The sequence below is a fragment of the Miniopterus schreibersii genome (assembly GCF_964146895.1).
Source record: "Miniopterus schreibersii genome assembly, chromosome: 1".
In the NCBI taxonomy this organism is placed as follows: domain Eukaryota; kingdom Metazoa; phylum Chordata; class Mammalia; order Chiroptera; family Miniopteridae; genus Miniopterus; species Miniopterus schreibersii.
Genome location: NC_138101.1, coordinates 63,295,806 through 63,318,782, shown reverse-complemented (window position 1 = coordinate 63,318,782; position 22,977 = coordinate 63,295,806). Strand labels below are relative to the sequence as shown.

At 42.8% G+C, this 22,977-nt stretch overlaps 1 protein-coding gene across 2 annotated transcripts; it reads left to right on the top strand.

Annotated features, from left to right (window-relative positions):
• Positions 1-56: 56 nt before the first annotated feature.
• Positions 57-22,696, top strand: BDH2 (3-hydroxybutyrate dehydrogenase 2). Of its 2 annotated transcripts, XM_081162775.1 has the most exons (10): positions 57-126; positions 2,875-2,954; positions 3,834-3,912; positions 5,577-5,673; positions 7,943-8,051; positions 13,256-13,316; positions 14,806-14,919; positions 18,210-18,268; positions 18,851-18,943; positions 20,953-22,696. In XM_081162775.1, the coding sequence occupies exons 2-10, from the start codon at positions 2,883-2,885 to the stop codon at positions 21,004-21,006; spliced, it is 738 nt and encodes a 245-aa protein (XP_081018901.1). In that variant the 5' UTR covers positions 57-126; positions 2,875-2,882; the 3' UTR covers positions 21,007-22,696. The 2 variants fall into 2 exon arrangements, with proteins under 2 accessions (XP_081018901.1, XP_081018902.1); XM_081162776.1 differs by lacking the exon at positions 18,210-18,268 and having other exon boundaries at positions 64-126; positions 20,953-22,098.
• The last annotated feature ends 281 nt before the right edge of the window (positions 22,697-22,977 follow it).

The following is a 22,977-nucleotide window of genomic DNA, read 5'->3' as shown; positions in this document are numbered from 1 at the left end:
ACATAAGGAACCTGAACTACAAAGCCCAGCATGCACTGTTAAGCACCTGACTTGCTTCTGCACAAAGGTCTCAAGTTTCTTGCTGGCTGAGTGTTCGGGAGGACGCCATCCCTTTGCTGCTCTAAAGTAAGATTTCCTAATGTATTTTAAATGAAACTTTGGGAAAAGAGGAGGTTCAATTTTTAGATGTTGCTTTTTCTGCACATTACCTACTTCAGGATTAATTTTAGCAATTCGATCAGGACAAGGGTGGGTTTTTAAAGAGTTTGAAACTCTGATATATTAAGTTTTTCAAAATAGCCAAAGAAGGGAGGATTTTACAGTGTCTTGCGTGAACATTTTTCTTCCTGGCTCATGAAGACAAAGTTCTTGAAAAAGCTCTGTTTGTGTCTGTGCTTGTCAGAAATTAACATTTTGATTCCGATATTAGAGTAAGAAAGCCATCGTGTGTGGTTCTCATGTTGGATGTATTGAAAGTTGCCTCATTTTACCAATTCAGGCCATGTTTGCACTCATTTTCCCAAATAAATCCGTTTTAGTTGGATAGTGCAGTTTTATCTAATAGTAAGGCTTTGGCTCCAAAACCTGGTCCCGGAAAGACAGGGAGGGCAGCTAGGGGAAGGTTTTCAGAGTGAGCAAAACGGCCGCTCTGCTGTTCAGTGTGTGCTCCTCAGGGTGTCAAAGGGAGTCCTTTGGTTGGGCCTTCACAGTGCCTTGTGCCAAAAGTCACTATTGACAACAGTGTAAACTGACAGCTTTTTAATATACCATGCTCAGGTTTGGAGGAGAATAAAGATTATTGGAACCTCTTACTTTCTAAAGTATACATTGAATATATCTCTTAACTTTTCATGTTTAAAGTGAAAATGTATCACTTGTGTAAGAAGAAAAAACAGCAGTGCAAATTCATTGCATCAGAGGAGGTCAGGCACAGTAAAAGCCCAGCTTCTCCACCGCATGACAAATGTGGACTTAATCAGAACGTCGGGGAAGTTGTCAGCTGGTCCCTGGCCCTTGGGAGCAGATGCCAAGATAGAGTTAAACAGGCACGGGTTCTACTAGGGGAAATGGTGGTGAGAGAGAATATGAGGAGGGGACTCGGTGAGGCTAAGTCCACTGCCCAGGAGAGGGTGAGAGGACTGGATGCCAGGCTGGGTGGGAGCCTGCAGATGGTCCTGCGGTTTGCAGGAGGGTCCTCGAGACCAGTGGCAGGAGCATCTTGCCTCCTAGAAATGGGTCTGCCGTAGTGTTTACCCCACTCTCAGGCCATGGCCCATGGGTACGTGGCTTCGGCACCCACTCAGCGGTGGGTTTTAGAGCACAGATAGCCTAATGGTCAGTTACCCGGGTCTTGGTCAGTTCCCCAGGTCTTCGTCAGTTACTGGGGCCTGAGGCTCAGGGCCCTGGCCCCACAAGGGGTCCACTGGGCATGCGAGGACCAAGAGAGGAGCAACATGAACCAGGTCTTCCCTGCAACCAGGCCTGGGTTTGAATTCACAGCTGGGAAACACTGGGAAATACACATAATCTCTGAAGTTAGCGCATTGGTAACCAGGCTGGGCCTCATCGTCCACCCCTTCTTACTGCCCAGGTCTGTTCTCCACAGCGATCTTTCTAAAATGCAGGTCACACTCTCTCCATAAATCCTTCAGTGCCCATTGCCCACAGGAGCAACTAGTCCCTCCTAAGGCAGAGGTTGGACAAAGGGTGGCGGCTTGAAACGGAAGTGCCCACCGAGTACAGCAAAAAGTCAGGTGGGGCTGAAGAGAGCAGAGAAAAATTCAAAAAGAAAGGAATAGATCGTGTGAGCCCTGTAGACAAGACTAGCTAGCTACCTGCACTTATCAGGCAGGTAACTGAGCAGAGCGATTGTTTTGGTTAGTTGTGCATGTGCTATTTAAGTGGGTTCACTCACCACCCACCTAACTCACACCACCCCCTTTTTTTGCCTGGAATGCCGATATGATGCCTTGGGACACAGCAGCCACTTTGTGACTTGGTGTGAGGTCAGAGGCACACATTAAAGACAGCAGGGTCAGAGAAGGAACCTGATTGCTCGAAGACAGCCTCATTTAATCATTTGACTCTTGACCACCCAGCCCCGTCCCTAGCCATTCCTCACAGTGTAAGATCTGCATGCAACCCAAGCACTGGCCAATATCTCATGCCTGTCTTGTTACCCTGTCAGAGGTTCTCAGTCCTCCCGTTTAAAAATTACCGATGTGCCTGTTAAAGTGTCACTGCTGCGTGCTTAAATTTTAAAAGAGAACTGGAAGCATCGTGGGTGGAATGTTCACACAGCAAAAGAGCCAGGAGGCCTGCGTTTAGTTCTGGCTGCTATGGGCCAGCTCTGTGCCTTGAGCAGGCCAGTTTCCTCGCCTGTAAAATGGGGGTATTCGACATAATTTGATTTTCTAGCTCTTAAGTTCAATGAGTCTCTGAGGTCAATCATGACATCTTTCTAAGAGACAAGGAAAATCCACAGTGCAAACCCCGGCCAAAGTTTACAGGAGAAAAAGCAAGAAGCAGCCTGAGGAATGACGGCACCTACTGTGCCCCCGGGGGGGGGGGCAGTGGACTGAGTGGGGCAGTATGAGGGGAAGGGCTCCACTCCTGCTGGGCCCGTCAGAGGCCCTCTTCTCCAGGTACTGAAGAAACGAAAGGTGGGGTCCAGTCCAGTGTCTCTCGGTCAGCACTTCAGGGGGTTGTGCTGAATGGTCTTGATATGCACAGCGAGCCACCTAGAGAAGCGTCCAGATGAGGGGACTGTTTGTACAGAGGTGCTGTCTGCAAGCCCTGAAAGGGGTACATTGAACCATTCCTTCCGGGTGTCGCTGCTGGCACAGTAAATCCCTGCCTTTTATGCCCCCGCAGGTGCCATCATGGGTCGACTTGATGGGAAAGTCATCATCCTGACAGCCGCTGCTCAGGGGATAGGCCGGGCAGCCGCCTTAGTAAGTCCCCATCTCCTGCCGTTTGCTCACTCTCTGTAGAAATATTGAATTAGGTGGACAGATTCCATGGTTTGCTAATCCCGCTCTACTTTCTTTTATTTATTTTTTTATTGCATTTTGTGCTTCTGTTGTCTAAAGTCCCAAAAAGAAAAGCTGCTGCTCCTGAATGAGGGAACACCTCCCAAGTTTGTTATGTGACATTGCGAATAACCTTTGATTCTGAGAAGTTTACTTCTCCGTCTCGGTTTCTTTGCACCGTACTGAATTTACTGCAGGAGCCCTTGGGGAGTGCATAGCTTTCTGAAATTATATCAGTTCAGATAAAAGACTCCCGAGTTAAAACTGGCAGGTTACCTTCACCTTCTCATTTATATCGACTTCTCACACATTACACCCCACACCTGAGCTTGTCAGCATTTACGCCTATGACGGGGTATGGTGTGACATTTATGAAAACAGAAGTATGTTTTGGGGAGGAAAAGTGTTTAAGTAACCCATTTTTCTCTTATTTGGAACATAGTAAGAAATGGAATATAATAAGAACCTGCTCAGAAATGGAATACAGACTGTCATATCACAGAATAGTATTTTGAGAGGTGTTAGTAACAGAATCCTAGTTTTTTCAAAACACTAATTTATTTCAAATTCCTAAGGGGACAAAGTCGGATGACAAGCACAATATATGCAGTGTTGTTCTAATTAATAATAAAAATAATGGGAAGGGGAGGTGAGACTAGTTCGTTTGCAATTCCACCTATTTTATGGGGGGCGGGGCGGCACTGAAAATAAGATAAAGGAGGAAAAGCTAAATGACTTCCCATTCACGAGAGCAGTTGAGCTAAGTCAACAAAGCGGTTTTTTGTGTATTGTGTCTCCCAGGCTTTTGCAAGAGAAGGTGCCAAAGTCATAGCCACGGATATCAATGAGTCCAAACTGCAGGAGCTGGAAAAGTACCCGGGTAAGCAACTCGGCCACTTGAGCCTGGGATCCAGAGTCTACACCACATTGTAAAGCGACAGCACTCGGGTGTTGAAGAGAATGCCTTCGCCGCTCGGCTCCACTGGCCTCCACTGCAGCCCGACTCTCCGATGATCACGTTTATATTCCGTGAGCCTACAGGCAAAAATCTGCATACTTAAATATATAAACAAAATTTTAGACATATATCTAAATTTTTTTTTTTTTTATCCAACATGTTGGAGGATTCAGTACCTAAGAAGAAAATTCTATGTGAAAGTTTAACAGCTGTTAACTTTTTATGACAACTTGTCACTCCTGGGTCTTTTGCCATGAGAGTAACTGTCCCACAGCCACACAACATGAGCCACAGATGCTATTTAAAGTTTTCTAGTGGCTTCATTTAAAAAGTAAAATGAAGCAGGTAAAAATTTATTTAATAATATACTTTATTAAACTCAATATATCTAAAATATTATCATTTAACATAATCAAAAATTGTTGATGGACTATTTTACTTTTTTTTTTCATACTAAATCTTTGAAATCCACGTGTATTTTACACTCACAGCACATTTCGGTTCAGACCAGCTGCCTTTCCAGTGCTCATGTCATGATCAGAAACCCAAAGAGATTACCCAAATTATTTATGTGTGCATCACCCCTTACTGCACCGCACTGGACCCAACTCCAGCATCAGAGAACTTCAATTAGAGTTACTCTGAAAGGAATCAGAGCAGAGAACTGAAAGAAATCAAAATAGAACAGGTTACATATGATCAAACACATATTAGTTCGTTGAATTAGTTAACTGAATTAGGCTCTGTTCAATTATCATTCCCACAGCTCAAAGTAGAGCTATTGTACTGGCAAAGCACAAAGGGGAAAGGGGTCTTCCTGAAACTCAATTTCAGTCTTCCCTTTCTTTGTTCATGTAGTTTTTTTCCTATATCCAAAAAAGTATAATAAAATAGGCCATATATTGTTTTGTTTTTTTAAAATAGCAATAATGAGTGCTGCTTTCCTTAGTGAATGTTTGGATTTCTCTAGTAACTCTTCCAGTGTGCTCCTCCCAGACCCTGTGCCAGATCTTTCAAGGCCAGATCCTTCTTCTGGCCTCTCATTTCTTCTTGCAGTTTAGGCCAGAAGTAAGTGATGATACCTTTGACCAACAAAGTCATTTCAGTAAATAATGGAATTCACATAAAAGTAAAGCTCACAAAGAGAAGCAATCTCTTTCCCACCACCCTGCCCCCACCCCCCCAACACGGAAACAGAATTAAGAATCCCTGTAGAAGGGACTCAGCCACTGGGGGAAAGGAGGAGCTAAAGTAGCCCAGGTTCAGTTATTTCTGCTAGCTTACTGAGAAGCATCTGATGTAGATCATTTACACTTCACTGTAGTCTTTACTCAGAAAAGGCCTTTACTGATTAATTCAGAGAGTAGAGAGAAAGGAAGGGAGAGAGGTGTGTTCTTGGGAGGTCCAGAGGGAGAGGACTTTAAGATTGTTACTAAGAGATTCTTAAGTCCCTACTAATGAGCCACAATCCTATGAAGCCTAACTGGCCATTTACTGCAGTCTTCACACTTCCAAACAGCTGAATCTCCAAGGCTAGATATTTTTCATGGGTATAGGGAAACCGTGTCTTTTGTTTTATTTCTCAGGTATTCAAACTCGGGTCCTCGATGTCACAAAGAAGAAACAAATTGATCAGTTTGCCAGTGAAGTCGAGAGACTTGATGTTCTCTTTAATGTTGCCGGGTAATTCAGAACTTTTTGCTTTCGCTCTCCTTACAGAAACTTTTCTATGACTTTTATTAAAATAATTTTGGTAATATGGACAAATTATTCATGATGAAACATAATATAGTCTTTGGGAAATATGACTTGATTTTGGACAGAATTTTTATTGCAAGTGAGACAGCCATAGGTGTTGACATGGGTTTGGGGCCAAAAGGCAGTTAAGGTCTACTCAAGACAACTGGTACTAATCAAAAAGTATTGATCTCCTTAAGGCTGATGACTGGCTCACACCAACAGACTTGTCCCTGATGTCCCACTAGGATTTATAAAATAAAATGAAAAATTGTTTTCCAATAGAGTGTCTTTGAAACTAAGTATATTATTAGAAACCAGGTACTCAGTGAATTGCAATGCAGATGTTTCCAATTTTTTGGCATAACATTCTAGCAAGTCCTTTACACTATCCCAAGCTCAGTGTTTCTTACTGGGACAACGAATCCCAGCAAAAGAAATGTATTATTGTACCTTTGTATGCAGCACAGAAGGAATTCCTGTTAGGGTCGTCCCAAACTTGCTGAGCCACACATGAATGGTGATGGTAAAGGCACCTCTCACAGACACCAGAGAGGTGATATTGGACAGCCCCCTGAGTCAGAGGGAGAGGGCTGTCCCCAACCTGGATTCTTGTCTTCTCATATAAATGAACTGAAAGAGAAAACTCCAGATGTTTGCATTGTGATGAAGCCAATTTTATTAAAGCAAGCAAGTCAATACATCCGGCTTGTGAAGTGCTGACGGGCTCTCAGCTAATCTGAAGAGCAGGTTGGGTGGGGGTTTGAGGTGTTATATACTCTCCTGTCTATAGGTTTCAAAATTCCTCTGCTGAATATTTTGGTACCGATTAATTCTCAAGGCCCCTTTTTACTTTGTTGTGGCCTTCCCAGAATTCATGAGAAGCAACCGGCAATTTTATCTTGCCAAGCCTTGAGATGGCTGGACTCTCTCGTTAGGGAGACTTTTAACCATTTGCTCTCAAGTGTTGTTGGTTTGGGGAAGATAATGGCTTGTTATTTACAAGCCAGCTACAAATTGCCCACACTGTTTGGCCTTGTTTTAACTTTCCTGTCTCAGTTTCCCTACTCCTCTTGCCCTGGAATTTTCCCAGCTTCTCACCGCCCTGTAACTGTTGAGATTGGAATTGGAGCAGCTACATATTGATGCAGTGACTGCTAACGTAGTCCTCTCTCAGGTGTGACAATAGCAATGAGTACAATCGAGGCTTACACAGAAACTAAGCAGATACACTCTGAAGTTTCACTTTTCTTATGTAATGTTCCATTTGTACTGCTGGGTTGATAGAATAATCCTAGAGCCTTCTAACATATATTTGTGTTTCTTCCTAACCATGTTTCAGCCAGGGGGTGGGTAGGGAGACCTCAATCTATCCATAGTGTATCATGTGTTACAACATATGGGAATTAAATTAAAGCAACAATTTATAGATCACAACAATTTGTGATGATCTATTTTATAAACAACTTGCTCATCCCTCATATAAGAATATACCCAGAGCCATGAAAAAATCAACTAGAAAAATTAGTTTTTGAGCATTTATTAAATTTTCAGCTAAGTAAGGGGTATAGAAATAGAGCATGAGGTTCTTTCTGTCATTCTACTCAACTGGAAGTACAATCACACCAACAATATTTTAACATTAATTACATAATTTTGGTCCAAGGGACAGTGAAATCACTTAGGACTCCAGTTTTTAGAAAGCTTCCTGAAGGAAGTATGACTTGAAAAAGAGTGAAGGTTATTTTAAGTTTTTGTTTTGGTCTGCTCTGTTGACTCCGTATGTTAAAAGTGTGCAGTAGCAATATTACTTTGCTACCCTGAGATGTTTTCCTTGCTGATATCCCTTGAGAATGTTAAATCTGTGCCACCAGGGGGCACTGTTGCTCTTGAAAAGTAGTCTGGGCAGGTGTGCTGTTCTCATTTCTATTTGTTTTCCTTGTTTCCTGTGCTGCTGGTGTAGAGCTGCTTATGTTTGGTAGCCCCAAACTCTCACCTTCTTCTTTTAAAAGGATATTGTTTTTAAATAAATTTAGCTTAGGTCGTTGGGATAATTACTAACCTAATGTACTAAGTGATACTCTTTGAATTGTTGAAAATCTTGGTAAGGGAGGGGACAATTGTCTAAGTCAATAAGTGACAATAAAGATGATAAGGAATTGAATAGAAGTCATTTTAAATGATCGTTTTCCCCATTGTGTGATCACTATTCCAGTTTTGTCCATCATGGAACCATCCTGGACTGCGAAGAGAAAGACTGGGACTTCTCAATGAATCTCAACGTCCGCAGCATGTACCTGATGATCAAGGCGTTTCTTCCCAAGGTAAGAGGTCACCCCCACTAGGAGAAGCACCCCTGGGTAAGGAGGGCTCCTCACGGGCACCTAGAAAGGACCCCACAGGTGCAGAAGAGTGACAGTCGCTGACATAATGACTAACCTGAATTGAACATTTATATCAAGGCATTTAATATAAATTAACTCACTGAACCTTCCAGCTCAGACATTCAAGGAGCATTAAGCACTTTCTACAGGACCATTCTAGGTGCAGAAGACAAAGTCCCTCTGTAAGAGTGGTTTCATTTTTTTGAGGGATGAGACAAGACAACATTTAATCAAATAAACATACATTATGTGGGTGCTTATAAGTGCTATGAAGAAAAAGAAGCTAGGATATCAGTGAGGTGCACTTAGGTGTCTGGGGAGGGGGTCCCTGGAAGAGGGACAGCAAGGAGACACGGTGGCCAGAGCGGTCTGGTGAGGTGGGCACTCACTACCTTACCACATCCATGGTGCAGAGACTGAGCAGGAGGCTGTGGCACGTGCCCAAGGTCACGCAGCCAGCAAGTGGTTAGAGCCAGGATTTGAACCCTGGAAGGTGGGCCCCTCCTTGAATTCCAGTGTCTGGGCGCATGCCCTCAAGATGGATGCACCCCATTGCTTTTCTGTTCCCTGATATTCTCCCAACACCCCTGCTTTTAGCCAAGCCGCAGAGGTACCAGAGAGGTCAGAGACGGTGTGTGCTGAAGACACAGTATTCCTCCCGAGTCTGCTACCCTTGAATGCTCCACCTTCACAACTCATCGATATTTTTTTTAATCCCCACCTGAGGATATGTTTTTATTGATTCTAGAACGAGAGGAAGGGGGAGAGAGAAACATCGATGTGAGAGAGAAACATGCATTTGTTGCCTCCCGACTGGGGCTTACACCCGACTGGGACCCAATGCACAACCTTTTCAGTGTATGGGACAATGCTCCAACCAACTGAGCCACCCGGCCAGAGCTCATCGATTCATCTGTACTCTTTTTTTTTTTTTTTAATCTTCACCTAAGGATATTTTTCCCATTGCTTTTCAGAGAGACTAGAAGGGAGGGAAAGAGAGAGATAGAGGGAGGGAGAGAGAAACATCGATGTGAGAGAGACACATCCATTGGTTGCCTCCTGCACACACCCCAACCAGGGCCAGGGATCAAGCCTGCAACTGAGGTGCATGCCCTTGGCCAGAATCAAACCTGGGACTCTTCAGTCCGTGGGCCAATTTTCTAACCACTGACCCAAACCAGCTAGGGCATCAGTATTCTTAATTTATTTTACAATCATTACGTAACTTTTGTTAGAAAGCACCGCACTACATGCTCTGAGGAAGGGAAGTATAAGTATGAAAAACATTGACACGAATGAGCTTATAAGCCGAAAGCAGCAGACAGCACAGGCTCAGACAATGGAAGGGACTGACTGCGTACAGAACCAGCCCAATTCAGGATTGTAGACTGAACCCTAGAGAAATGCAGAAGAGCTGTTTTCTCCTCCCAGCTGGATTAGATGGCAGGCGTACACAATGCTGCCCAGCCCAGGGCTGGAGAGAGCTCTTCAGTGACAAGGCAAGGCTGGTATTTTGTGCTGAACATTCAGCCTGATGTCAAGAAGGATTCAGATGAACGTTAAAAGGAAAATTAGAAAAATGGACTTAGTAACAAAGGAATTTTTTTATCTACTTGTTTAGTGCCTAGAAGGGACCTTTGGTTGGATCCATGGAACGTTGAACTAGCAAACTTTTAAAAATATGTAAATTGCCTATTTTGCTTATTTGGAGTTCATGAGAATCTGTCATTTGGAACTTGAATGTATTGTTCAAAGACTGATCCTTAGCCCTGGGTGTGGGGAAGAAGCAGAGCACGTAAAGGGGAAAGCTCAGGGAACGGTAGGTAAGACTGTTGCACATGTATGGGACTCATTTGTAAATCCAGCCTACTGTCTGGAAAGCTCTACAAATATCAGTGAGGGAAGCAGGTGTGGATGCAGTGAAGCTGAAATTTAAACATGTACATAAGTGTTTACAAAATATCAAACACTAACTTGTAAATTAATGAATTTGTCTATGATTTATTAAAGCATCTTAACAATAATCCATATGAGCCAATAACAGTCATGTGTAAAAAACAAACAAACAAACAAAAACCCAAGCGACATTAATGACTGGGGACTTGTTAAATCTGACCCTGGCCTCAGAAGACCTTAGGTACGGCCTGAGCTCTGCCCCTAATTCACCACGTAACCTGGGAGATGGCACTTGGCCCTTTCAGCATGGATTTCTTTTATTTAAATGAGGGTGAAAGGCTACCATCCCTTCCAGACCTAATTGTCTAGGATCCTCTGTGTTCACTCACCGTGATGCATGTGTCCCAGGTTGGAACTTTCCAGGGGAAGCCAGGACTTGGAGTCTAGGCAGATCTGAAATGTCAGGTGGTCAAAACATAGGAACTCCTGTAGGAAATTTTTGTTCATGGATAGACAGACAGGAAATCATTCCAAAACTGGAAGGTCAGTCAAAAGGCAGGAAACAAGTTGAGAATCCTGAAGAAGAGGCTGATGCAGAATCCAAGGTCCACTGTGGAATGGCAGAGAGAATCCATAATGGCAAGAATTTGGGTAGGGCTTATATACGTGGGGTTTTTAACCCCTTTCTGTATCTTAGAAGGGCCCCTAGCACATAGAGGTGCTTAGAAAACATTTGTTGAATAAATATAGGAATCTAGGTCATCAATCCAGTTGGAGGTCAGGCATGGAATCGCTGAAGACCCAGAAGCCAACATCCACCTGGTTTAGGAGCTGAGCTCTGGTCAGTGGGAACAGAAGGGCTGGGCCAGAGTAGAATGAAGCTGGAGGGAATCTTTACAGATCTTTCCAGCCCCCACCTGAGTTTCTGGGACATCAATCCTATGTAGCATTACCGTGTACCAGGCACTCCCCTTTATAAAGCTGTCCTTGCCAGAGAGGACCGTTGCACGGGGAGCCGGGAAGAGCATTCACACAGTGACCGCAGGTACCGAGCTGGTGTTGAGAAGGCGGAGTGGAAGGCGCTAGGATCAGCAGAGACCTGGGTGGGGTGGATGGTGCAGGTGGCAGGGGGCAGCCCGAGTTATTATTGCGTATCAGAAGACTGGAGAGTGAATTTACTCAATAGCCCATCTTTATACATTAATTTGGGCTACATGTATTCTATATGTATTCAAAATGGGTTATATATGACAGTGGTAGCAACAATAAAACTGGGAAATATAAATAAATAAATAAATAAATGGGTTATGCTATCTGATAGATTTGATAAGAAAGAATAATTTGAAGGCTTGGTTTCCAGCGCCATTTTACTATACTAATTGCCTGGGGTTTTTATGAGGACCCCATTTCATTTTTACATTCTTTGTTGTATAGACAAACAACTTGGGGTAAATATTTCTCCCCTGACATTTTCCTTGACTTGGTCGAGTCACCTCACTCTCTCCCGTGTCCTGTTAGTCCATCCGGCGCAACGCCTTAGGGTGGTCTTAGCATCTGCTTTGAGGTACAATTAGTAGCTAAGTATCAAAATGGGGAGTAGGAAGAATACCATGAGGAACCCGGTAATCTTGCAGCCTCACCCCTGGATCCATCCAATCATCCGCCTTCTCGGGCCCTACAGCCCTTTGTCCAAAAGCTGCTGGAGAAACCCCAACGAGAGTGATTTTTGTTCCAGACCCTTTCTCCGCCTATTGAGGCTTCTTTCAGAAACTTTTCGCTTGATTTTCCTGATGTGGAACATACAGTTTTGCTTCTATTCTCTGGTTGGCCTTCCGTCTCCCCCACGTTATTTTAACTCTTCAGCACGCTCTGGCCCACCGTCTCCCCTGGTTCTTCATGGTCATTTTCCCGGCCTCCAGTTTCCGTGAGAAGTTGGTGCCCAGGAGGCAGGAACCCTCCCCAGCTCTTGCTTTTCCCACCAAAACATTCATGGGTACTGTGCGCTTGCACATATATGTATTATCTCCAAAACATACGTACGTGTTATATTTAATAAAGTATAAAGTTCACTTGAAAACTTTAACTCATAGCACTTATTTTATTAAATATTTAGGTCTGGGACAGGGCCCAGCAATCTGCACTTTACTTTAATTCATCCAAGTGCGTTGACCGCCTACTGTGTGCCCAGTCTAGAAAGACAAAACATCCGGAGACCCTCCTCTCACCAAGTTCACACTTTAGTGGAGGAATTAATTCTGAGGGCGGTGTTCTTAGGAAACACGGCTCTAGTGGGGGAGGCAGCCCTCGCTGCACATAACCATTTACCAAGTCCTGCCCTTGCTACCTCAACTGCCTCCGCCTCTGTTATCCACAGACGGTTCTGCATCTGTTTTCAACCCCCTGTCCTAACTCACTACCTCAGCTTCCAGGGGCCTCCTCCCCGGGATACCAGCCACCTTCATAATCCCCGAGTCTGAACACACCATTCCTACATTAAACCTTCATTCTAACCACTGCAGTGTCTTCAGGGTGAAGCCCAAATTCCTACATTTAGGCCCTGGTGGTCTCCGAAGCCTCACCCCCCCACACCCTACATTGCAGCCAGACCCGTCCCTGCCTCCCAGTTCCTCCGTAAAGCCTTTCTACACAGGGTTCTCTCTCCTTCAAACACCCTTCTTGTTTATTTTTCTAACTAACACTCTAGTTTTCAAAAATCCACCCACATATTCCCTTCTCAAGAGCCTTTTCTGGGTGTCCTGCAGCCCCCTCTTCTCTGTGATGCCTCTGCTATCACTGGGTCCTGGTTAAATCAGCCACTGCAATCAGGCTGGCAGCAGGCAGGGACTGTCACTGACCTTTGAAACTCCTGGGCCTGGCACGGTAGCCGACCACAGTAGGTGTTAAACAAATACTGTGGTGAATGAAGGTGGGAGTTTTCCAACATCAAGAACACACAGGGATACTGTTCATTTGACTTCCTTTAGCTCAGAGTTCATTCTTGCTCTGGCAGAGCACCTGTGCCACTGGAAGGGGGCAGTGCCCAGGGGACTGTTCCCGCCAGTGATGGTAGCACGTGCCATCCATGCCCAGCAGTGATTGGGCGGGACTGTTAAGACTGCGTAACAGCTCTCAGTGTTAACAGCTGGTAAGATGGTTCTGCAAACCCCAAGTAAATGCAAATCTTTTACAGAGGTAATATTGTTAGCCTGCAGAGTGGCATTTTTTAAACATTTGTTTGGTTTTGGCAGATGCTCGCTCAGAAGTCTGGCAACATTATCAACATGTCTTCTGTGGCTTCCAGCATCAAAGGTAGGCCTGTGGTCCTGGGATCACCATGCACGGTCACACACCTTCCCCGCTACGGGAACAAGCAGAGCAAAACTCATAAAGCCCGCACATCACTTCAAAACTGCTGTTTAAAATTGGGCTTAAAGCCCGGCCGGGCGTGGCTCAGCGGTTGAGCGTTCATCTAGGATCCAAGTGATCAGGGTTCGATTCCCGGTCAGGGCACATGCCTGGGTTGCGGGCTCGGTCCCCAGTCAGGGGTGTGCAGGAGGCAGCCAGTCAATGACTCTCTCATCATTGCTGTTTCTATCTCTCTCTCTCCCGCTCCTTTCCTCTCTCTGAAATCAATAAAGATATATTTTAAAAAATAAAATAAAATTGGGCTTAAGTTCCTTAACAACCAGTCCCTTTGCCTTAGATGTGAACCAGTCATAAAATTAAATAAAAGCTTTTTTTGCTTTGCCCTCCTTTAATTTCTTCTAATGGGTATGGAGTAGAAATCAAGAGAGGGAAGAAGGAAATCAAGAGGGGGAAGGAAACACTTTACATTTAATTAATCAAAAAAGATGTATTGCCCCGACCGGGTGGCTCAGTTGGTTGGAGCATCGTCCTGTGCAACAAAAGGTTGAGGGTTTGATTCCTGGTCAGAGCACATACCTAGGTTGTGGGTTCGATCCCCGGTCCAGGAGCACATATGGGAGGCAACTGATCGATATTTCTCACATCAGTGTTTCTCTCTCTCCCTTCCTCCCTCTAAAACATTTCCTCAGGGAAGGATTTAAAAAATATATGTATGTATTGAACACCCACTATGTGCCCCTGCTCCAGAAGAATTCACAGTCCTAAAGGGGGGGTGTGAGGCAAGCACACGTCTTCTGCAGGGGTGAAGGTTTAATGCAGGAGTGGTATGTTCAGACGTCTACAAGATTATAACAGAGCTTTGTGCAAAGTGCTGTCACACTGCTGGGGAGGTAACTGCCTGGAGACGTGAGAGCTTCGCAGACGGCTGATCTGGGCCCCAAGTGAGAAGTCAAGTTGAAGAGCCAGGATTGCAGTGCAAACTGGAGACAAGGTCACAGTCTGGCACAGATGGGTTTGCAGGTTTAAAATGCAATAGCTGCTGCTGAGATAACATTCTTCTCTTGGCAAAGATGCACACCTTGAACCTACACAGGAGAGGAATGCAAAGAAATGCCTAGGCCTCTTGATTTTGTCGTGTTTTGCTTTCCTTTACCCTGATTCTCTTTTGGAATCTGCCTAAGGGATCTACCAGCTGTTGATGAAAAACTAAGACCACTGCAGTCTCTTAGGTGCAGCACCCAACTCCCGATTGACTTGTGCCAATAATGATATTATTTTCCCACGTTCAGAAACTAACCCTAGTAAGGGAGAAAACCTGATGTCAATTTTTTAAAGGGTGGGGTGGGGGGAAGCATGGCAGTGGTTACTGGGGACAGTTATTTGTGTTCCCTTTCTAAAGGAGGCTATGTTTCGATTCCTTCCATTCCCCCAGGAGTGGTGAACAGGTGTGTGTACAGCACAACCAAGGCGGCCGTGATTGGCCTCACCAAGGCTGTAGCTGCAGACTTCATCCAGCAGGGTATCAGGTGCAACTGCGTGTGCCCAGGTGAGTTCCGCACTTACAGGCCGTGACCGTGACCGTGACCAAGTCCTTCCTGACATCCGGGTTCCCGCCGGGAAAGATATCTACATAAGCTTGTTTACTTCACGTTTTATTGTATCCTGTCGTCGGGAAAAGTTCCAAAGAAAAGGGCCTAGGCTTGTCAAGGTAACTGATGACGAGAGGCTCTGTCATTAGGAACAAGCCACAGAGGCAAAGGGTTTAATGTTCCTTACGTGCATGGGGCGATTCCAAACGACGTGGCAGAGACAGCACTGGCCAGGGCTTGGTGCCTTGGAAGCAGACCAGGGAGGACCTGGTTGGGGAAAGAGGAAGAGTCAACAGTTCTGACAGGACAGCGGGCAGAAGGTAAGGAGAGCCTCCCGGGAGACCTGGAGCTGCTAAGTCACTTAAATCACCTGCGGTGGCCCATAAATTAAAAGAAGTAATTAACACCTTCCTTTAGGCTATAACAGGGCAGCAGACAAAGGCCTGCAGGCCAAATCTGGCCACCGCCTGTTTTGTAAATAGAGTTTTACGGGAGCAGATCCACACCCAGCCTGCTCCTGCGTTTGGTGGGACTGTGTCCATGCTACAGGCAGAGCTGAGTAGTTGTAACACACCAGATGTTTCTCATGGCTCAAATTATTTTTACCAGAAAGTATGCTGACCTCTCATACAAAGGAAAGGAGAAAAGCAAAACCCGTTATTAGTAGAAAGGACATTCAATTTGTCCAGACAAAAACATTCAACAACTTATTTCTCGAGAATAACTTCTGTTAATAACCGTGGGTGTGTCTAATAAGTAGATTTGCCCTCTCACCTGGCTCCACCCACCCCAAATGAGTACAAGGTACCTAAAAACAATTATTAACTGCCTCTCTGAAAAGAAATTAAATTTTGCATGTCCAGGATCAAAGTTTCTCTCAGTAGTTCACAACTGGTATTGAGGAGTTGGGGAGGGGTATAATTTCACAATTACCTGAGGGACTTTTCAAAACCTGAAGGGCATGCCAGAATTTGGGGAAGGAGTTGATTGGGAAAACTGTGTGTACAATATAACATACCTCAGAGATATTGCGGGTTCGGTTCCAGACCACCGCAAGAAAACAAGTGTCGCAATAAATCGAGTTGTAATCTTTTTGCTGGCAGAGGGTCTTGCATTCAATTCGTGCAAGACTCAACAGGTGTGAAACACAGTAAAGCGCAGAGCGATAAAATAAGGCATGCCTGTGATTTGGAAAGCCCCACGGGAGATTCTGGTGTAATCCATCACGGTCTCCCCTCAGGTTGAAAACCACTGACTTATTAGTTAAAGAGGGAAAACTGCTAAATATCCTGCAAGCTACAGAATTTCCCATGACTGGAGTGTTCTGCTTGATTTTTCTGGAACTAGAAAGGTACACATAGGTAACACTAAGAAAAAGGGGGGTATGGAAGAGACAGGTTTAGCACATACTGGTGATACTTGGAGTCCAGCTACACTCGGTGCTATTTTACCCAATGGAATAAATGGCAAAATGATTTGGAAAATTAGGTTGTTTTAGCAGCTGGGCTTTTCAGGAGACTGGAAAATATGGTATCAAACTCTCTGGAACAAGGAACCAGCCGTGACTCACCGAGCTGGTCACAGGAGAAAACCTGAGTAGGGACGGTTGTGTCTGGGATGGTGCGGGTGTTTGTACAGTCACATGCCTCGGCACCGGACCCGGGTACACTATGGCGTGGGTGTCGGTCTGTGCCATGGGCACGGCAGAGTCCAGGACAATGGGATTTAGTGGAAGGCATAGGCTTGCTCTGCAGTTTTCATTTAATAGCCATTCATACCAGCCATATGTGAAATGAGCCCTCGCCTTCCACTGAGGCTCACTGGAAACTGAAGCAAGCAGATCTTTACTGTGTGGTTTCAGAAAGTTTAGAAACACTATTACCTGCAGTAAATGTGAGGCAGAAAATGTTCCCAATGAACTGGGTTATCCAGCGAAGGCAGTTTCCACCCAGAGCGTTAGACAGTAAAATGTGAGGAGAGGCAGAGAAGCCAAAGAAAGGGCTGTTCAACAAAAAAAGAGCCAGGATTTCCTGAGTTTGATTCCCAGCCTCTCCAGGGAAATGGCAAATGGTGATAAAATTAAGAAATGGTTTCCAAGCAAACAGCAAATCTATGGCATTCTCAGGAGCATCGTCTAAAGATGAAGCTGAGGCTAACGATGTATGACCATGTGGTTCTCTGGAGCACGGTCAATCCGAGAAAAACAGCCCTGTACATCCGATCAATAACTCTCATCATTGATGTTTCTCTCTCTCTCCCCCTCTCCTTTCCTCTCTCTGAAATCAATAAAAATGTATATTTTTAAAAAACAGCCCTCTAGAGAGAATTTACAGACTACGTAAGTGAACAAAAAAAAGTCTGGGACACTTGCTCTGCAAGAACTTGAACTAAGTGGGATTTAAAAATTTTTAGTGTCATTTTTTTTTTAAGCAAAATAATTTCAGATTACATTTTTTTATGAGAAACATGAGATAGTGCTTAAAAATAGGAATTTGAAACCAATGAAAATAGGCAAGGTAATGAGGAAAATTTAGAACCACCGAAATTATGGAGGACAATGGCAGTCAGGGAGTTGTCCCTCAGGATCCCTGGAGTGAGCCTGCAGCAGGAATGGTTCTGAGAGCAGTAGGCAACCTGGATCCTTGTACTGGTAAAGCTCTTCTATGATTGTACCTGTATCTCAGGATGGTTGTGAGGATTAACTGAGGTAATACATGTAAAAGTGCTTAAAATCCATAAAGGATCATGTTTATGTAATACGATTAAAATATATATCTTGCCCGGCCAGGCGTGGCTCAGCAGTTGAGCATCGACTTAGGATCCAGGCGATCGGGGTTCGATTCCCGGTCAGGGCACATGCCCGGGTTGCGGGCTGCAGCCGATCAACGACTCTCTCATCATTGATGTTTCTCTCTCCCTCTCCCTTCCTCTCTCTGAAATCAATAAAGATATTTAAAAAATAAAGTAAAATAAAATACATATCTTAGGAATGCTGGGCAATTCACCCAGAGCTCTTGCCTAGTGTCACCAAGAACTATAGTCCCTGTTTTAAAAAGTCATAGAAATGCTATTAAAGAAGTTATAAGCCTATTAAATAAAAGGGCCAGCAGGTAGAGGTGAAATTGTCATTCTAAGTTGTGGAGAGGGATTTCACGGATTGTCATATCATGTGGAAAGGAAGTTTAATTGTTAACTTATTTTTTCAGTTAAAGTACGTAACCAAGCTGAATATCCCCCTTTGATTTAGGAACTGTGGATACCCCATCTCTGCAAGAAAGAATACAAGCCAGGCCAAATCCTGAAGAGGTATATCTACTCTCTCAAATGTGTTTCAATCTTCTGGCTAGAAAATGCCCTCTTCTTTACCTAGAGTGGACAGATTCATAGAATGGTGGTTGCGAGGGGCTGAGGGAGTGGGAATGGGGAGATGTTTAATGGATACAGTTTCAGTTTTGCAAGATGAAAAGAGTTCTGGAGATTGGTTGCACAGCAGTGTGAATGTACTTAACACTACTGAACTGTAATGGTTAGGACGGTAAATTTTCCATTAGGTGTATTTTACTACAACTTTACAAAAGTTGTAATATTAACTTTAATATTAACTTTCTGATCGGTCACAGTGCCTGTAGGTTTTAGTCTAACAAAATAGTTTGAGTAGCTAGGAAGTCACCATAGCCCTGCTTGGTCTGTTTAGTCCACAGTTAATGACATTTTCACATATTATGTGTCATGCATGATTAAGGCTGCAAGCCAGTGGTACCTTTATAGATTCGTCTTACCTTTGACCCCCCCAGAAGGAATTACAAGTGAGTTCATACTTCAGCACAGGTCTGGCATGGCTTCTGGTCACAGACAGGTACTGATGTCTGGCATGGTTTCTGGTCACAGGCACTGAGCGATTTTCTGAAGAGACAGAAGACTGGAAGATTTGCAACTGCAGAAGAAATAGCCCTGCTGTGCGTGTATCTGGCTTCTGATGAAGTAAGCACTGCTCTTCCCAGGGAGTTCATTATCCTCAATCATACTTGGCCACTAGTTGCTCAACAAAAAATGTCGTTTTAGAGAGTTATGGCATATATATGCTAAGGTGCTGCACTTACTAGACAGGGATCCGTTCTGATTTAATTTGCTCAAAGAAAGGCCACTTTGATCCGAGCTGCCGACTTAACCTCATTCAACTTTCCATGTCACTAAATCTTGTAGCAAAATGAAACAAAGGAGTGAAAAAAAGTCGCTCAATTTTTAAAAAGACAATTGCTTTCAAAATTGTAGCTGGGGAAACCCTGGTTAAGAGTCAATCAAACAAATGAGACTCCAAAATTATAAGAGCCTCAGGTGGAGTGGGGAGAGGGTTCATCAGATTTAATTGTATGTGGCAAACACAAAATTGGCATCTGGTGTTTTTAGTTTTACTGGTGCCTTATTTAGCAGACTCCCATTGGCTCTTTTTTCTGTGAATTCTTACTTGTTTGTCGTCAGGCATGGAAATTCCTAATTCTGCCTCTTTCCACTTCCCATCTATTTAGGAACCAGTTTCTTCTTTAACAGCTATTGTATACTTTAAACGGCATACTACTGCAAAAGCAGACACTGTATTTATAATGTGTAGAGCACAAGAACAGCCCTCTCTCTTTTATGGCTGAGCATGTTACATGACCAAGAAACTACAACGTTTGAAAAGAGACAAGGGAAGGGAAGTGAGAGGCAGGAGTGAGGAGGTGTGGCACACCAGGAGATCAGGGACTGTGACAGACACAGGATTTGAAATGTTTTCGTGACAGAGAAGTTACTACTTCTCAGAACTATTAACAACAGTTGTTAGTAGCTGGGGAACTTGCTAGACAAATTATTAATAAGGCAAGTATGTTGGCCTTTGTGACTTCTCTGCCTGCATATCTTCAGAAGAGCTCATTTGATTTAGGGGTACAGCTGATTAGTTAAGTTGCCTTCGTTTATCCAGAGCTTATGTTACCAAATACTTGGAAATGTTCTGGCTTGAATGTACAACAAAAGGCCCTTTGGCCTAATTTTAAAGGAGTCCAGAGTACAGATGTGTAACAAACAGAAAGCTTGCCTTGTAAAAATACTTGGGAGGGTTGGGGTCAGTTTTTGGTAATTAGTAACCTTTCTCATTTATCTACATTATATGATCAGTTTTCATGGAATAAACTTTAAAATTTCTGTAGTTATATTATGTCTTTCCTTCTTCCCTCTTCCATTGTCTCAGGCTTTAGAGAAATTTAAAACTAAGAACACAAATTTGAATCTTTATTATCCATATTTAAGTTAAAACAGATTTTTTAAACCTCAAGGTTTAAAAATAATTTTAGCTTTAATCCCTTGGAAAATGAAAAATTCTGTGGAAAAAAATAGTTATTTTAACTCCTTTAGTTTAGCCCAGATTTGTATCTAAAACTATTTAATAGATTATAATAATAATTATCTTTATACAAATTTTTCAAATACATTTAGTTACTTCGGTTCCTGGAATTGCCTATGTATATTGATTAACTATATATACAATATCTTTTTAAAAATTTTTTGCTTAGTAATTGACATGACCGCTCAATGACTGACACACTTGATTATATTCAAAAAGTTATTAATTGTATAAAAGTCAGCTAGTTTAGAATAGTTCTGAGTTTTAAAATGAAACTGTACTGTTCCAGCCTACGCTTTATCCTAATTTGGGGAATGACTATACATCAGGTAACTTCTTAGTTTTCTGGTTGTGACACCAAACACCTCACAGATCTTGCTTAGAATGTGACACGCGCTCAAACGCCAGCCAAAGGCCAGGCCACAAGAACACTCGGCAATTTTAAATCATCCAAAATTTAATTCAGGTTTTCATAAATTCTCTTTGTTAAGTGAGTTTTCTCTTTACCACGAAAGTAAATTGTTTAGCTATCTCAGTCATAGAACTGGAAAAAACAGAACCCGTGTTACACCTGGTTAACCGTTCTGTCTCCTTGTGTTTACCGCTGCAGTCTGCCTACGTAACAGGGAATCCTGTCGTCATCGATGGAGGCTGGAGCTTGTGATTCAGGATCTCCCTGCTGGGAAGGTGGGCCCTTCCGGTCCACGTGAACCTGGGGTTATAAAGAAAACTCACCCATCAGGCCTTTCTTGTTAATGGCATTGGAATGAAAATAAGCTCTTTCTAATGATGTCATTGTTGACGAGTCTGGTTCTTTAAATACTATATTAATCGCTCTCTAATCTCTTCTACATTCATTGTAGATGACATTAAAGATAATGAACTCACTGCAAATGAATAGTTTTAAAAATAACCCTCAATTTGTAAGCATATAAAGTAAAATGTAAATACGAAGAAAAGGCCAAGGTTGTTGTTGTTTCAAGAAAAAGGTATTAATTTATATTTTACCTCTATTTCCCAGTATTCAAATATTTTAATACAGTTCTGATTTGGTTTGTATATGGGTACTAATTTTAAAATCTTACACCTTTATAAATGAATTCCAGAGGTAGGAAGGAATTTGGCTTAATAACTTACATTAAAAGGAGTTTAGTCAGAACTATATCGTTAATCTGTTATATAAAAGAAATATAATCAGGTATTTATATTTAATGGATGCCATCATTTACAATTAAGTACTATTTTCTTAATACTTAACTTCTTAGTCTAATTAAAAAATCTTTATTAAAATAAGAATGATATTTGACATGGGCCTAAAAACATACAGTTAACTAACTTGGCAGTATTGTCAGTTTGGGGACTATTTCTTAGACTAAGTACAGAATTTTTTCACCAAATTCCAAGATAACAGACAAGAGGACATGAAATTTAGAAATAGTCTCTGGATAAATAAATACAGTGGTACCTTGATTTTCAAACGTAATCCATTCTGGAAGACCGTTCGAGCTCTGAAACGTTCAGAAACCAAGGGATCAACAGCCCACAGCTGGGCCTCAGGACCTTGCCCTCAGCAGAAGCCGTGTGGCATGTTCAACTTCCGAGGCGTGTTCGAGAACCGAAGCATTTCCTTCCTGGTTTACAGCATTCGTAAACCGAAATGTCCATCCACGGAGCCGTTCCAAAACCGAGGTACCTCTGTATAAATGAATCATGTAACAGGAATAAATAAAGAAGAAAATAAAATTTTCAAAAAAAGTTTAAGTATATTCACGGGTGATAATTCTATAGGAGATTATTAGAAAGAAGTTTTTTCTTGTACTTTTAGTTACTGGGTTTTATTTTATTTTTATTTGTTACTACTTAAAAAGCAAATGGTATGATGCACATATACAGTACTTAATAAATGAGCAGTTAAACTTGGCCTTTTCCCTTTAAACCTTAATAATAACAAGGGAAATATTGAAATGGACAATGAATAGATAACATTTTATGAGGAAGAATATTTTGCAGTTGATAAAAGTGAGTTAAAATTGACAGCAGAGGATAATTTGGGGTTCTGGACCAGGTATTCCTCTACTCGATCACAGATACCTTGGTTTGTGACCTAGACCAAGTCAGCCAATTTATCTTGGATATTAGTTTTCTGGTTTGTGAAATTGGAAAGGTGGGCCAAATGACCTGCATTTCTTTTGGGTGTATCATAACGAAAATGCTGTAACTTCTTATGAGGTGAGGGATGGAACTCTGAAGTTTTTAAGTATGTTCTGAAGTACTTTGCACTGTGAGCAAGCACATGCGTCTATGTATAGCTGTGAACAAATATGAATTCTAAATAAACATGATTCTAAAAAATGCATTCTAACTTTAACAAATGCTTCCTCATAGTTAGTCCTCTCAGAGCTAACTATAAACTATCAAATATTATAAACAATAGAAGCAAAGTAAAATCTAGCCCAATAGTTCAGTTCCCCAAAGTCACGCTAATCAAGTCGGGCAATGTATCCATGCAGATCATATGACTGAAAGAAGAGGGAAAATACGGTTCATTCCTGCGGTAAGAGGAAGCAGGATGTAACTAGAAACTTGAGCAACCTTTAGAAGAGGAAGGGTTCAGTTAGGAAAACAATCATTTTAG